General features: G+C 46.4%; 3 protein-coding genes across 5 annotated transcripts; 2 read left to right on the forward strand and 1 right to left on the reverse strand.

Moving 5' to 3' along the window:
• Positions 1–6,649: 6,649 nt before the first annotated feature.
• Positions 6,650–10,411, reverse strand: LOC6532677 (peroxisomal targeting signal 2 receptor). Its single transcript, XM_015194034.3, has 4 exons — positions 10,333–10,411; positions 7,961–8,070; positions 7,138–7,893; positions 6,650–7,079 (listed from the first exon to the last, which is right to left on the reverse strand). Exons 2-4 carry the CDS (start codon positions 8,050–8,052, stop codon positions 6,905–6,907), a joined length of 1,023 nt encoding a protein of 340 aa, XP_015049520.1. The 5' UTR covers positions 8,053–8,070; positions 10,333–10,411; the 3' UTR covers positions 6,650–6,904.
• On the forward strand, positions 8,634–10,324 carry LOC6532678 (phosrestin-1). Its single transcript, XM_002093386.4, has 3 exons — positions 8,634–9,616; positions 9,685–9,879; positions 9,940–10,324. Exons 1-3 carry the CDS (start codon positions 8,761–8,763, stop codon positions 10,092–10,094), a joined length of 1,206 nt encoding a protein of 401 aa, XP_002093422.1. The 5' UTR covers positions 8,634–8,760; the 3' UTR covers positions 10,095–10,324.
• A 209-nt stretch (positions 10,412–10,620) lies between the features above and the next one.
• Positions 10,621–12,693, forward strand: LOC6532679 (putative uncharacterized protein DDB_G0271606). 3 transcript variants are annotated; one of them, XM_039373464.1, is made up of 3 exons: positions 10,621–11,826; positions 12,303–12,423; positions 12,474–12,693. In XM_039373464.1, the coding sequence occupies exons 1-3, from the start codon at positions 11,054–11,056 to the stop codon at positions 12,690–12,692; spliced, it is 1,113 nt and encodes a 370-aa protein (XP_039229398.1). In that variant the 5' UTR covers positions 10,621–11,053; the 3' UTR covers position 12,693. The 3 variants fall into 3 exon arrangements, with proteins under 3 accessions (XP_039229398.1, XP_002093423.1, XP_043062927.1); XM_002093387.3 differs by having other exon boundaries at positions 12,511–12,692; XM_043206992.1 differs by lacking the exon at positions 12,474–12,693 and having other exon boundaries at positions 10,621–11,468; positions 11,692–11,826; positions 12,303–12,467.
• The last annotated feature ends 690 nt before the right edge of the window (positions 12,694–13,383 follow it).

A 13,383-nucleotide genomic window follows, 5' to 3' on the forward strand; every position in this document is an offset into this window, starting at 1 on the left:
ATATAGTTATTTCATTATGAGAACTCAACTGTTACTCAGATTTGTTGCCCACATTTTGCACAGTGCATATCTGGCAGCAGCACCTGTAATGCCCCCCGAGATGGAGGAGTGCAGGTGGGTGGCGGGATGGGGATGGGAGACGGTAGATGGGGATCTGAGCGGATTGCCCGTCAGCCAAGGTTGGTTGCCAAGTCGTTGAAGTCGTTGGCATCCACGGACAACGCAACACGCGACAATGAATTTCGCATATGTCACAAGGCGATCCTCCGACCATGTCCACTGCCCCTTTCCCTTGTTTAAAAAAAAAATAAAAATAAAATATAAAAAAATACAGCGATGATGCCAACAGCATCCCATGTAAACAGAGGAGCAGTTGCAGCAGCTGAAAGGCAATGCGAATCTTTTAGCCGATTTTGGCTTTTTTGTGTTTTTTCTTCCTTTTTTTTTGAGACTAAAGGGAACAATCACTTTTATTTGGGGATTGTCACCCTGCACGTGGGATACAGAGTTTATTTAGGCGCATAGGAGTGACAGAATATATAAATATATTTATATAGATATATTTATATATGTGTATATACTGGGGTTACCTAGTTTGTTAGTCATATCTTAGCTTTCATAAGGTTTTGCTTATACTGATTAAATATTATAAAGAAGTATTATTTAATAATCGCTTCTGCAGACACACTTTTATCAAGATATACCCTCCACTCCTCTGTAGCTCATTAAAGTGGTTTTTAGTGCCGAACCCTTTGGGAGCTAAATGAAAAACCTTGGCACTCTGGGATATCTCAGTGAAGCGGGCAATAAGCGGCGATCACAATAAATGCCAAGCATCATCTTTCTCGTTTTTTGCAGCTCAAGCTTTTTACTCCATATACTTGCAGTATACTTGCACTATATGCAGCGACTCACTGCCTTACATCGACGACGAATATCGGATAATTTTTGGCATGTCTGTGCAATTACCTTTATGTTTATGCGATTTCGCAAACGGCCCCGTTCGATCCAAAAAATAAACAAAAAAAAAAAGGCGAATAAAATACATATATATGTATATATGGATATAAGGATATAAGAATGTGTGTGCCTGGCACTTTGGAGGACAATGGGGCAACAGGTGGGCTCCATTCGAAGCTGAGCTCGAAATCAACGCTCACTTAGCTGGGGAGCTGGAGTCGGGGCAAATCTTTTTATAACTAAATCCCGGCGGGAAATAAAAGGCTTAAGCTGGCGGCATGTTGGCCAAATTGGATGCTGATTGCCGGCCATTTGGATTTGGATTTGAAGCTGGAGCTGGAGTGGAGTGGAGCTGGCCTAATGATTGCTAATTTAATGTCCGCTGTGCGAGCGGAAATGGCACTTAAGTGAGGTGTCTGCCTGGTGGGGATCCAAATGAGAGCATGTGGCTGGTTAGGGATCCGCATCCTATCATCTCCCATCCGAAGGACACGTGCGGCTACGCATGAGCTGGCCCCTAAAGGCTAATCACATCTTGTGATCCTCGCCGGAAGTGGAAAGTGGGAAAGTGGAAAAGGCGAATGCAATGATTACCATTCCATCAAATCGCCAGTTCATAAAGTTCATAAAGATCTCAACCACCCACTGGGGCGCGTGTGCGAACCGCCTGACCAGCAATAACGAAATGCAAATGCCCACCTTGTTATTTTTGGGAAGATCGGGCGATCGTTGGAAGTCAGCAAAAAAAAAAAGAAGAAATAACAAATCAAAGGCAAGTTCACGCGTCATCGCCAGCCAAAAATTCGATTTAGCAGCAGAAACAGCAGCTCCTCCAAACTTACACGCCCACGTCTGGACTTAACAGACGTAGCCGCCCCCTTTTTCCACTCGCCGCCCCCTTCTCACCCAGCCAAGACTTTATTTAATTTTCGGGAAAAAGTTTTCCCCGCCTTTGCGCTCGCTATATGTACGTACATTCATACATATGAACATTTTTGACAGCCTCCGTTCGCATTGACGTCATTGACGTGCTGCAAAGGAATTTGTTTTTCGTGAAAAATATTTTCGCGTTTTGCACTTTTTGCTTGTTTTTGTTATAAATGTGTTTGGCGTTAGGGTAATGCTAAGATAGGGTATAAAAAAGGGTAACTAAGCTCGCTCGAAGAGTTCGAATGCAAGGCAATAAACTGAACTTAAGATGTAAAAGTATATTTATCAGTGTAAAATTAATATCAGAAAGTAACATTTTGAAAATAAATGTATTTATTTATACATTTATATATTTGAAGAAGTAAAATTTATATTAAATACCTTAAAGGTATGTATTTTTTTTAATTTCATGTGCCTTTAAAGTATTCATACAAATAATCCCATAGAGTATCTACAAGTCGTTTAATTCGAAATTGTTTTTAAATACTTAACGCTGTTATCGTTCAGTGAAATGGATTTTTAGGCCGACTGCTGACGCCTTTGGACCACCATCATCATCATCACCGCCACGATCACCGAAACACACATTACTCGCCCAGCAATTGCGATCCGCATGCGATCTGGCTTTTGCCAATTTTAGCGATTCCCAAGATTCAGCCCTGCTGTTTGCACTGGTCAATGGCAATTGGAGATCGTCATCACCTGGATCTGGAGCCCTCTGTTTAGAATCAGTCCCACGATCCGAGAACGCGTCATCGCGGGGCGCACGTCAGTCGACGGCGGCCGGAATACGGAATATGGAATATAGAATATGGAATCCGGAATCCGGGGGATCTGGGACGGATCCGTGTGGGAGGCGGCACTATTTTTAGCCGGTGAGACGGGCCGCTGAAGTATTTTGGTCATGAGTTTAAAAACAAGTCGAACAGATCAACCGTGGATTGTCGGACACAGTTTTATCTATTCAACAAATTATTTATACGCCAAATATTTTGCACGGAATGAAACAACTTATTTATAGCCGACTGCGAGACGACCTTGTTCCCCAAAAATCGTTCGTCTCGCCGATTTAATTGTATTTTTTTGATCTCTTGGAGCACGCCGAAAAACGTCCTTCACCCTCATCAGTCATTAAATGCCAGCGAGAACCATTTCAAAACCCAGGGCTCACAATGCGAGGGAAATAAATCAATCTCAGTGTTGGATGCCTAATTCAGACATCGAATTTACAAGCTGAATTACAAACACTGCAAGTAATGCGAAGGTTGCAGATATGGAATATTCAAAATCACTCATCACATCGCAGAAATAAACTAGATCTAATATTTTTAGAAACAAATCGCCGCGATGGCTCATCTTGTTTATGAATATAAATTTCAATCAGTTTTTGTTAATAGAACTTGCTGGCGCTACCAGGAATTCAGCGTTATGATTTATGGGTAAATAAAGGAAACTCTTCAAATTGAGTGCTTTCTTTATACAGTAGCCGCTGTGACCCATTTTTTGTTTATTTGGCCAGAAGTGGCAGGGTCCTTTTTGGCCACGCGTCTGCACAGTCGAACTGCCGCCGACTGAGCCAATTTTTTTTGTTTATGTAGGACAACTTTTTGTTTGCCTGGGTCAACCTCAAGTGGCACAAAAAAGAAAAATTGAAAAACAAAAAGAAAAACCTGCTGCCACGCGCATGCAAATCGGCCGAAGGTACAAAAAACAATTGTAACAAAAAATTAGAGCAGCCCCGAAGAGATGATGTGATCCTGTTTCCCTTGATCCTGTTCGCAGGACGACGCAAATTCTGGAAAAAAAAAGAAATGCAAAAATACTTCGCGGAATTAACAGCGGGCACCTTGGCCTTGTTTTTTGCCCGGAATTGCGTAAATTGCCATCCCAAAAACGAAGAGACCCAAATTCGGTACCGCTCTCGATGTCCTGAATTTTTTAACAACATGCCATAAACAAATGTGCGCAGATTTTTTCAGGTCGCAGAGGAATGGCTGGCCATCTCGGCCAGGCAGCGAATGTAGTTCAGTGGCCGTTTTTATGGGCCATCTAGGTCATCTTGGTCTAAGGGTCCTGAGAGCCTTGGTTTTATGGCACCACAACAGCCTCGCTGCTGGTATTGCATAACATTGCGTTTGCCGCTGGCAGGATTTACGCAAGTCCTGGCTGGCTGCTCTCATTATGTCATAAGCGAGCTAGAACAATGGCGTGCCAGGATCAGCGAGGATATGCGAGGAATACGGCGTGCGTAGGTTAGGTAATAATAATTTCCAGGCCGTGAGTTTCGAAAATTGGGCATTCAACACCTTGTCAAGAGTTTCCTGTTGCCTCGGAGATGAAATCTTATGAATAAATAAATTCTAGCGGCCAGGTGAATAAATTCACACCAAATCTAACGGTAGCCACATCCTGGCTGGCTCTCAGCATTTTTAATTACCCCAACAAGGATGTCGGTGATTCCTGTTTCATTAGCCCCGTGAAGACAGGTAGCAGCCCTAATCATTCCACTGACAATTATTTCCGGCACTCTTTTGTCTTTCTTCAAACGAAGGATCTGCTTATCAAGATTGCCCTTATGTTACGCCCACTCAATGTAGAACTGGAAACTGAAACGCCAAGAAACACGCAGAGAAAAACCATCTAGTTTGCGGTGTGTTCTGTGATGATGTGGAACTGTGCACCAACTGTGCACCGAAGGAGGTCTCGATGCCAACTACACGTGTTAGCTGACCAAAAGGCACCGAATGAGCCGGAAAGAACCAAACGAAACGCAACGCAACGCAACGGTGACGATTAAGGCCCCAGTAACAAAACGCTGAAACAAAATTAATACCAGCGACAGCAGTCGTAAAAAGAAGACAGTATCAGTGGAAGTATGCCAGGGAGCACTGGGCACAAAAACAGAACGGACTCGTCGACGTCGTCTGCGGATCCTTTATGGCGCAGATTGGGCAGCGAGATTTCAAAGGGGGCGCGTGATCGCCATCAAAATGCTCGTGGAGGCAATTTAAATTGCTGAACTGAAAAGCGAGGCGCGTGTACTGTGGTGTGTGTGTGTGGAGTTCTGGGGTTCTGGAGATCCAGGTAGAGACACGATTCAGAACCTGCCGACGATAAGGTCCCCCATACCCCCAACCCAACCCATCCCATCCCAATCCATACCATACCATCTCGATCTCCAAGGGAGGCACACGTTTCGAGGGAGCTGCCGAAGCAGAAGCGATTGCCTCCTCGCGTGCTGGGTGTTGAAATACACTTCTGCTCTCCGTTTATTTATAACGAGCTGCAGCAGAAGAACAACGCAACCTTGACACCGACGAGATCCGTGGGGCCAGGGCCAACTCAAGGTTATGGGCCTAGACAACGTGAACTCGGTAAGTGACCAATTTTTAGCCCCTCAATCGCCTAAGGCTTGCAACTTTGTTGCGCTGCTAATTTATTGTAATTTTAAGGACTTTCTGATTCATTTAAAATTGTGTTTCATTTTAATGACGGCAAAGACACGAAATGGGGAGACATTATCGCTTAAAAGTATTATTTCCTTATGCATTTTTACAGAATATCCAATTTAATTTTAGCTTTATACTTAAAATACATATTTAAATGAAAATCAAGGCATAAGTATTTCAGTTTGCGCCGAAATATTCAAAATAAATTAGAAAGCAGTGCTTGCCACTGACAAAGCAGTGCATACATGTAGAATGCGTGTTAAATAGCAAGGTCGTGTATACTGCCGATAGGGTGCGCCACCTATTTATAGCGCAGCCCGTTCTTACCATAAATTTGAAATAATTCAAGTTAAACTAGTCTAATATGTATCAATATTATTATAAAATTAATATTTAGAAAACGTTAACCATATTTTTATATGCAAGTAGTACTACGCTTTTACCAAAGAAAACTTCAGCTGTGCAGTTTTTAAAGCAAATAATGTATTTTTGATACCTGCAAGACTCCTTCATTAAATAATTATTTAAAATAAAATGAGGTGCCGAATTCCCAACAAGATCTGACTTCGCCTAAGGATGAATTCAGCACCTCTCAGCTTGGCAGGCACCAAAAACCGATTTTTATTAACACAAACAAGGCATTAATATCAATTTTGGCTTCACTTGACGGCCCAGCAGATAATTGCAGGTCAGCAGCTGCTGTTCCCTGGTGTCGGGAATCGAGAGTAAGGTCCTCCCGATCTGCCCCCAATTGTCAGAAGAAATCAGCGCCAATTGGCTTCAAAGCAAATATTTGCCCCGAGTGGCACTTAAAGCTCAGTCCCAGGCTGATAATGACGGGATCGGGGTGCCAGGATTTGGGATATGGGATGTGGGATACCAGGGAGCAACTGCTGCCATTTCACACCATGTCAGCCGAAAAGGTGCGATGGCTGGCACACCTTTGGGCCATATCCATCCACCTTGTTGGCAGTGTCAATTCCGGGAATGGCAGGGATTTCGGCTCCACTCGGGCAATAAAACGTTGCAGCAAATTAGCGCTTTATTGCGTGTTTGTTTGGTCAGTTGGTCAGAGGTAAGCCAACCGGATAGGGATGCCAAGTCAATCTCCATCTCCGTCAGCGTCTGTTGGCTTTTGGCTTTTGCCACCTAACCAATTCGAACTCCAATTCCGAGATCCGTTAAATTCTTGTTAACTCAAGGGCCGCGTGCAAATTATAGCCAGAGGCCAACAGGCCAACTTATTGTGAAGGGCATAATAATAACACACAGAGCGCAGCAGAAGAACCATATAATTCATACAATAATCGTGATATATGTAAGCTTTTATTGACATTTTGAAGCACCTGCTTGAGGTTTATCACACAGCTATTTACACGTCATCTTTTGTGCCGATGAGTCCTCGTCCTTGTCCTCAGTTCCTTATAGGCATTGCATATAGCTCAGCTATAGTTTAGCTTGTAGGCCTGGCTATTTCGACGCCACTAGCGCCTTATCACATGTGTGTTCGGTATTTAGGGAGTACCAGTTCCAGTTTCCAGTTGTGGGCATGCCCTGTACAAAACCTAGACGATCAGTTCGCCACTCAGGCACTGCGGGGTATACACGCTGGCCAAGGAGTCCCAGCCACAGTCGGCCAACTGGTGGGTCCTGTGGGGATTCCAGTCCAACCCGCACACGAACTCTGTGTGCCGGGCATTGATTTCCTGGGCGGACTCGCCGCGCTCCAGATTCCAGATCCTATAAAAGGGAGTTGTTACTAACCATACATGTAGGTTATTAAGACCATCACACTAACCTTGTGGTAAAATCATAATTGGCCGATGCCAAAACCGCTGCCGAGTGCGGTGAGCAGGCCAATCGCCGGACAGCAAACTCTCCGGAGTACAGCTCAAAGACATGGGTCCTCATCTTGCGCAGATCCCAGCCACGAATCAGGCCATCCGATCCTCCGGTGACCAGGACATTGCGATCGAAGTGCGACCAGTCGCAGGAGAGTGCCTCACTCGCATGCGCCTCGATGCTCATCAGGGGTTTACCTGCAAAATCAAGAGAGTTCCATAAGTTAAGGTGTCCATCGGTACTTACGCTAGCAAACAGATTGGCGATCAGGGGCGAGAACTTGGCCCCATAGATCAGATCGTTGTGGCCCACAAAGGTGGTGATGGAGTTCTGTCTGTTGCAGTCCCACAATTTCAGTGTGCAATCCCAGCTGGCCGAGAGCAGTGTGTGATAGTTCCACTTCTCGCCCCAGTCCAGGCTGTACACCTCGTTCTTGTGCTCCTGCAGGCAGATCAGCGGTTGCTTCGGCGTCTGCTGGTTGCTCGCCGATTCGCCGTCCAATCCGCACCAGATCTGGAGTGATCCATCACCGGAGGCAGTGGCGGCGATATCGGCGGCATACGGACACCAGGCGACGTCGAATAATCCATCGGACCACTCAAGGCGGCACAGCTCTCCGAGACTCTGGCCATCTGTGGCTGAGGATGAGTTGGCGTTGGAGTTCTGTTCCAGCAGAAAGAGGGAACCACCTCCAGCAAGACCGTAAAGTTGGCTGGGTATCGGAAAAATGGTATAAGGTTAGTTTCCATTTGGTTAGTAAGTTATAAGATTAAACTCACCTTGTAGCTAGCAGCAAGTAGTTAGCCTCGAAGGGCGAGAAGCGCAGGCTGTAGCCATGTCGATCTGCGGTGGTGTGTGTCTGAGTCTGCATCTTGGTTTTAGATCTCAACTGCAAAGAAAAAGGAAATATTATAATATTTACCAAATATCTTATATATAATCTAACATTTATCTATAATAAATTGCGACCTTTTGTATGTCTACTAAACAACTTGCATACAAATCAATACATCGACGTTTGATCAAATTAACACTTCTAAGGTTTCCCCCTGCTGACCACCAATGTTTGGCTGGGAAAAAAAACCAGACTGGCCAATTGATAACAACCCGGTAACATCAAATCGGATGCTAATCCTGCGCCAAGTTGCCCACCATGCCCAATTATTCAACAGTTGGCCAGATGACCTCGCACTAGGTCGGAATCGGAAAAAGATACTTGACATTAGCCAATTTGCTCGGGCAAGTGGCAAACTGCGCAGAAAATAGACCAACCCCTGGAAGCAGCATGTTTGCAGTTTTCCACGTAGTTTCGCTGCTTCTATTTTCTTTGTCGTGTGTTGGTATTGTATTGTCCAACAAACAAGTGCATAACGCGCAAATCCAGTTAGTGGCCAGAATGAAGACCCACGGACAGGGCCAGGGCAAAGGTATATAAGCAGGTTGCACGGCACTTGGGTTTCGCATTTTCCTCCGCCGAACGGAAAACTCTATAACGCGCATCGCCCGCCTTAGCCTCGAATCCAGTTGCATTTGCCAGGAATCAAAGAGATCTATAAGTCAAAAAATCTAATAATCCAGAATGGTTGTATCCGTGAAGGTCTTCAAGAAGGCCACGCCCAACGGCAAGGTCACCTTCTATCTGGGCCGCCGCGACTTCATCGACCACATCGACTACTGTGATCCCGTCGATGGAGTGATTGTCGTGGAGCCGGACTACCTGAAGAACAGGAAGGTCTTTGGCCAACTGGCCACCACCTATCGCTATGGCCGCGAGGAGGACGAGGTCATGGGAGTGAAGTTCTCCAAGGAGCTAATCCTGTGCCGCGAGCAAATCGTGCCCATGACCAATCCCAACATGGAGATGACACCGATGCAGGAGAAGCTGGTCCGCAAACTGGGCAGCAACGCCCATCCATTCACCTTCCACTTCCCGCCCAACTCGCCCAGCTCCGTCACTCTGCAGCAGGAGGGCGACGACAATGGAAAGCCCCTGGGCGTGGAGTACACCATCCGTGCATTTGTGGGCGACTCCGAGGACGATCGCCAGCACAAGCGCAGCATGGTCAGTCTGGTCATTAAGAAACTGCAGTATGCTCCCCTCAATCGTGGCCAGCGTTTGCCCAGCTCGCTGGTCAGCAAGGGATTCACGTTCTCGAACGGCAAGATTAGCTTGGAGGTCACGCTGGACAGGGAGATCTACTATCATGGCGAGAAGACGGCTGCCACCGTTCAGGTGTCGAACAACTCGAAGAAGTCGGTGAAGAGCATCAAGTGCTTCATTGTGCAGCACACCGAGATCACCATGGTGAACGCGCAGTTCAGCAAGCACGTGGCCCAGCTGGAGACCAAGGAGGGCTGCCCCATCACTCCGGGCGCCAATCTCACCAAGACCTTCTACCTGATTCCGCTGGCGGCCAACAACAAGGATCGCCACGGTAGGATTGCTTGTGATTGCTGGAATCTGGGATAGTTTCTAATGGAGTCTGATTGATTGTGCATGCAGGTATTGCCCTGGATGGACACTTGAAGGACGAGGATGTCAACCTGGCCTCATCCACCATGGTGCAGGAGGGCAAGTCCACGGGAGATGCCTGTGGTATTGTCATCTCGTACTCGGTGCGTATCAAGCTGAACTGCGGCACTCTGGGAGGCGAAATGCAAACGGATGTGCCCTTCAAGCTGCTCCAACCGGCACCGGGTAAGCTCTAGAAGATTACCTCCCTCACTTCTGGCTTATGATCTCATTGATGCGGTTTAGGAACCATCGAGAAGAAGCGCTCCAATGCCATGAAGAAGATGAAGTCCATCGAGCAGCATCGCAATGTGAAGGGCTACTACCAGGATGACGACGACAATATTGTATTCGAGGACTTTGCCAAGATGCGCATGAACAATGTCAACATGGCGGACTAGGCCACCGATCTTCAATCTTCTCTGGCTCTGTTGTGAACCGTATTGAACCAAATCGAAAGCACTGAAAATTTGTTGCAGCAGTCTCTATCGTGGAGGCCACAATCTTTGTATTATAATCGTATCTATAATGTAACTTTGGTGGATCTGGAGTTTGTACCCGTACATATGCATGTTGATGAGTTGAACAGACCTCGTGTCCCTATATTATAAATGTGTTATGACTATCAAAAGCACTCACCTTTTCACTCGTTTGCGATGGTGTATCCAAATAGGGTTTCGCTATGGATTTGGTTTTTTGGTAGAGGAGTTGCTCTTGGTGTTGCTGTGGGTTTCAACTTCAGAAGTCGAATGAGCTACACAACTGCGCAGCTCGACGAGGAAGGATCGGCTGGCCGAAATTCTAGGGGGTGATTTTCCAACGATGACAGGGGGTTGAAAAGCCCAGTGCTTATAGGTCACATCGCAGGCTTTCAACCCCTTGAGTGAAGCAACAGGCTGCCAGGATATGCGGTGCGACCAATCAGGATCAGCCAGAACTGGATATGGCCGGCTCTAACGGTCAACGGAAGTTCCAGATGTTGACAATGAATTTGCCGAAATACTTTTTATATGCTAAATAGCCCAAGCTTTTGACCTTGATGATGGCTAAGGCCGCCAGCTGCCAGCAGTTTGATTCTAGGTCTCATACCCGCCAGTCTAGCTGATTTTCCACTGTTTTCTATTTTCTTTTTGTATTTAAAATTTTTTCCATTTTATTTGGCATATCTTATATAAGCAATACCTGCAGCTGACCGTTGGAGCATTGCACAATCCGGGGCAGCAGCGTCGATCGATTTCACACACCGCTGATCGCTGGGCAAGTGACTTCCGGCTTTTGGCCAAGCCCCGAAAGGTGGCCAACTATAAATGGCTATGTTGTTGTCAAAATGCTGCCACAAATTTGACGAGAGTGCAACGCGATGGATCTGCCCCCTGGAAAGCCAAACGGACTACTTAAGATGCAAATGTTGCTCCTGCTTTTGGCTTTCTTCATTTCACCGGCATTGTTGCAGCAGCCACCTGTCTTCTATCATCCAAGACAATTGTACTACGATGCACCGCGTCTTCGGCGATTTGAGTATGCTTCAGCTGCCACGCCCATTGTGGGCGGCTATAGTGCGGCTCCAGCGCCGGCGATTCACTTCCAGCAGCAGACACCGCACTTCCAGCTGCTCAACTATCGACCCAGCTATCAGCCCTTGGGCTTGGATTACCAGCAGCAGCAGTTGCCCGCTCCTGCCCCGCCCCTCCCGCCCCTGTATCCGCAGCAGAGTGTCCAGTATCAGCAGCGGACCATCGCTCCACATGCCGAGCTGGCCAAGTACCGATATGAAGGCAACTATCTGCCGGTGCAACGCGTTTCGCTGCAGCAGCCTCAACGTCGCGCCGAGGAGCAGCAGCAGTTGCAACAGCAGCACTTGCAACAGCAACAGCAACACTTGCAGCAGCAGCAGTTGCAGCAGCAACACTTGCAACAGCAGCCGCAGCAGCTCTTCAATGTGCCACCCGCTCTCTTTACCAGCGATGTGTTGCACGTGATTCCACCTCGCATTGCCAGGTTGCAGGAGCAGCAGCAACCCTCACAGAACGTCCAAACCGAACGACCCAGGAGGTACGCCAAGGATCTGGACACGGATGTGGCCGAAACCAGAAGTCCAAGTGACCGAAGTGCCAAGGAAACCAAGTACTTTCAGTGAGTTGAATGGGTTGAGATATAAATGAATAGTGGTGGTTGCTCATTATTTTGGAATAGCTCTTAGCATGCACTTCATGCCTACAATCAATCATCCACTTTTTTCAAAAATTTATTAACATACATTTTCATGCAATCACTCAGAAAATTTTGGCTTGAATATGGGTGAAATTATCACGAAACTGCGGTGGTGGTTCAGTTAGTAATTAAATAATAGGATTTTCCTAGTGAAAAATGGTGGTTGTTAACCCAATGAGCTTCACAATTTTTTAAGTAGGAAAATTGTTTGAGGAAAAAGGGTGAAAAGTGAGTCAAAAGTTTCGTACAAAATGGTGGCTGTTATTCAGACAAATGAAACCAACAATTAGGCAAACCCAATTACTGTCCGATTTTAAATTTATATGATGTAGCGCACAAATTATTTGAAACCCTTGGTTTTAAACATATTTTCTTTATTTTACTATCTAATATTTTAGTGATATTTTCATGCGCTTTGATGCTCCCGATTCGCGGAGTCATGGTCACGTCCTGAAGCATCCGCAGGCGCAGGAAAAGCGATTTGAGTCGCAGCGAGGCACGAATCGCTACAAGGGCGAGGTGAGTCGAGCTTGAGAGCCAACTCAATAAATTTCCAGATAATTCGCCAGACTTTCTCCCTCTCAACCAACCACTTCACGGACTTAGGTGATTTGGACAGATCGTCAAGGAGGCCACGGCGAACACCGTTGGGACCTGGCGCAGGGAAAACTCTGAGATCAGACCTCAATTTGCATACTCCTCCTTTACATTACCCTCCCCCTAACAAAATGAAAAGAAACTCTTTGTACATACCCATCCGAACTCGCATAAATCGTGACTTTTCATAATTTTGGCGTATTATTTATTTAAGGGCAATGATTTGGCGTGAAATTGGAATAATCACTGCAAAAGATTTGCATACAAATGCAGCTTCCTCAGCTTCTTGTCTTAGGTCATCTTCGGAAAAGATTTGAGATTTTCTCACGCCGCTCCGGAAAAGTGGACTGTCCAACCGGTTACACAAGTTCAGCGGGCACTGGGCCATCCAAAAAGGTCAACTGGCGACGGGCCATCCTTTAGCCGGAAACTGGTTCCTCCAAGTGACCCGAATGTCCTGCAGTTACTTCACTTACAGGACAAGACAGTCGGTCCATCATGCGGGTCGCTCGTAAGGGATATGTAAATGACTAAGGAGCAGGACGAAGGGGTTGAAGATGTGTGAGGGCATTATATCTTGTAACCTCGGGGGTTGCACTCGCCTCATTTGCCTCATTTGCATATCCATCCCAAGACGGCCGAGCAAATGACACAAATGCCCGGCGGCCTGGCCTAATGTCCAGTTGTTTGCTGGAACGTCCCCGGTCGCGAATGACCATGCACATGTTCGGGATCCTTGCATCAGATCAATATTAAGTCCCCGAACCTATACTCTATGTAAATGGGTTACGAGACCTTTGACCCGCTATGCGGGTCATTAGCGAAGCGATCCCGACTGGCTGTCAGTCATCGCACCTCAGCTCATCATCTGGAGACTGTCCA

This window comes from Drosophila yakuba, chromosome 3L (assembly GCF_016746365.2).
Source record: "Drosophila yakuba strain Tai18E2 chromosome 3L, Prin_Dyak_Tai18E2_2.1, whole genome shotgun sequence".
Lineage (NCBI taxonomy): Eukaryota > Metazoa > Arthropoda > Insecta > Diptera > Drosophilidae > Drosophila > Drosophila yakuba.

Excerpts from the sequence above, each read along its gene's own strand:
- LOC6532679 (XM_039373464.1), top strand. The coding sequence starts at position 11,054 with ATGGATCTGCCCCCTGGAAAGCCAAACGGACTACTTAAGATGCAAATG. Across the intron at positions 11,827-12,302 it reads AAGGAAACCAAGTACTTTCA|TGATATTTTCATGCGCTTTG; the intron begins GTGAGTTGAATG and ends CTAATATTTTAG. Across the intron at positions 12,424-12,473 it reads CGAATCGCTACAAGGGCGAG|ACTTTCTCCCTCTCAACCAA; the intron begins GTGAGTCGAGCT and ends ATAATTCGCCAG.
- LOC6532677 (XM_015194034.3), bottom strand. The coding sequence starts at position 8,052 with ATGCAGACTCAGACACACACCACCGCAGATCGACATGGCTACAGCCTG. Across the intron at positions 7,894-7,960 it reads TACTTGCTGCTAGCTACAAG|CCAACTTTACGGTCTTGCTG; the intron begins GTGAGTTTAATC and ends TCCGATACCCAG. Across the intron at positions 7,080-7,137 it reads AATTATGATTTTACCACAAG|GATCTGGAATCTGGAGCGCG; the intron begins GTTAGTGTGATG and ends TCCCTTTTATAG.
- LOC6532678 (XM_002093386.4), top strand. The coding sequence starts at position 8,761 with ATGGTTGTATCCGTGAAGGTCTTCAAGAAGGCCACGCCCAACGGCAAG. Across the intron at positions 9,617-9,684 it reads CAACAACAAGGATCGCCACG|GTATTGCCCTGGATGGACAC; the intron begins GTAGGATTGCTT and ends TTGTGCATGCAG. Across the intron at positions 9,880-9,939 it reads GCTGCTCCAACCGGCACCGG|GAACCATCGAGAAGAAGCGC; the intron begins GTAAGCTCTAGA and ends GATGCGGTTTAG.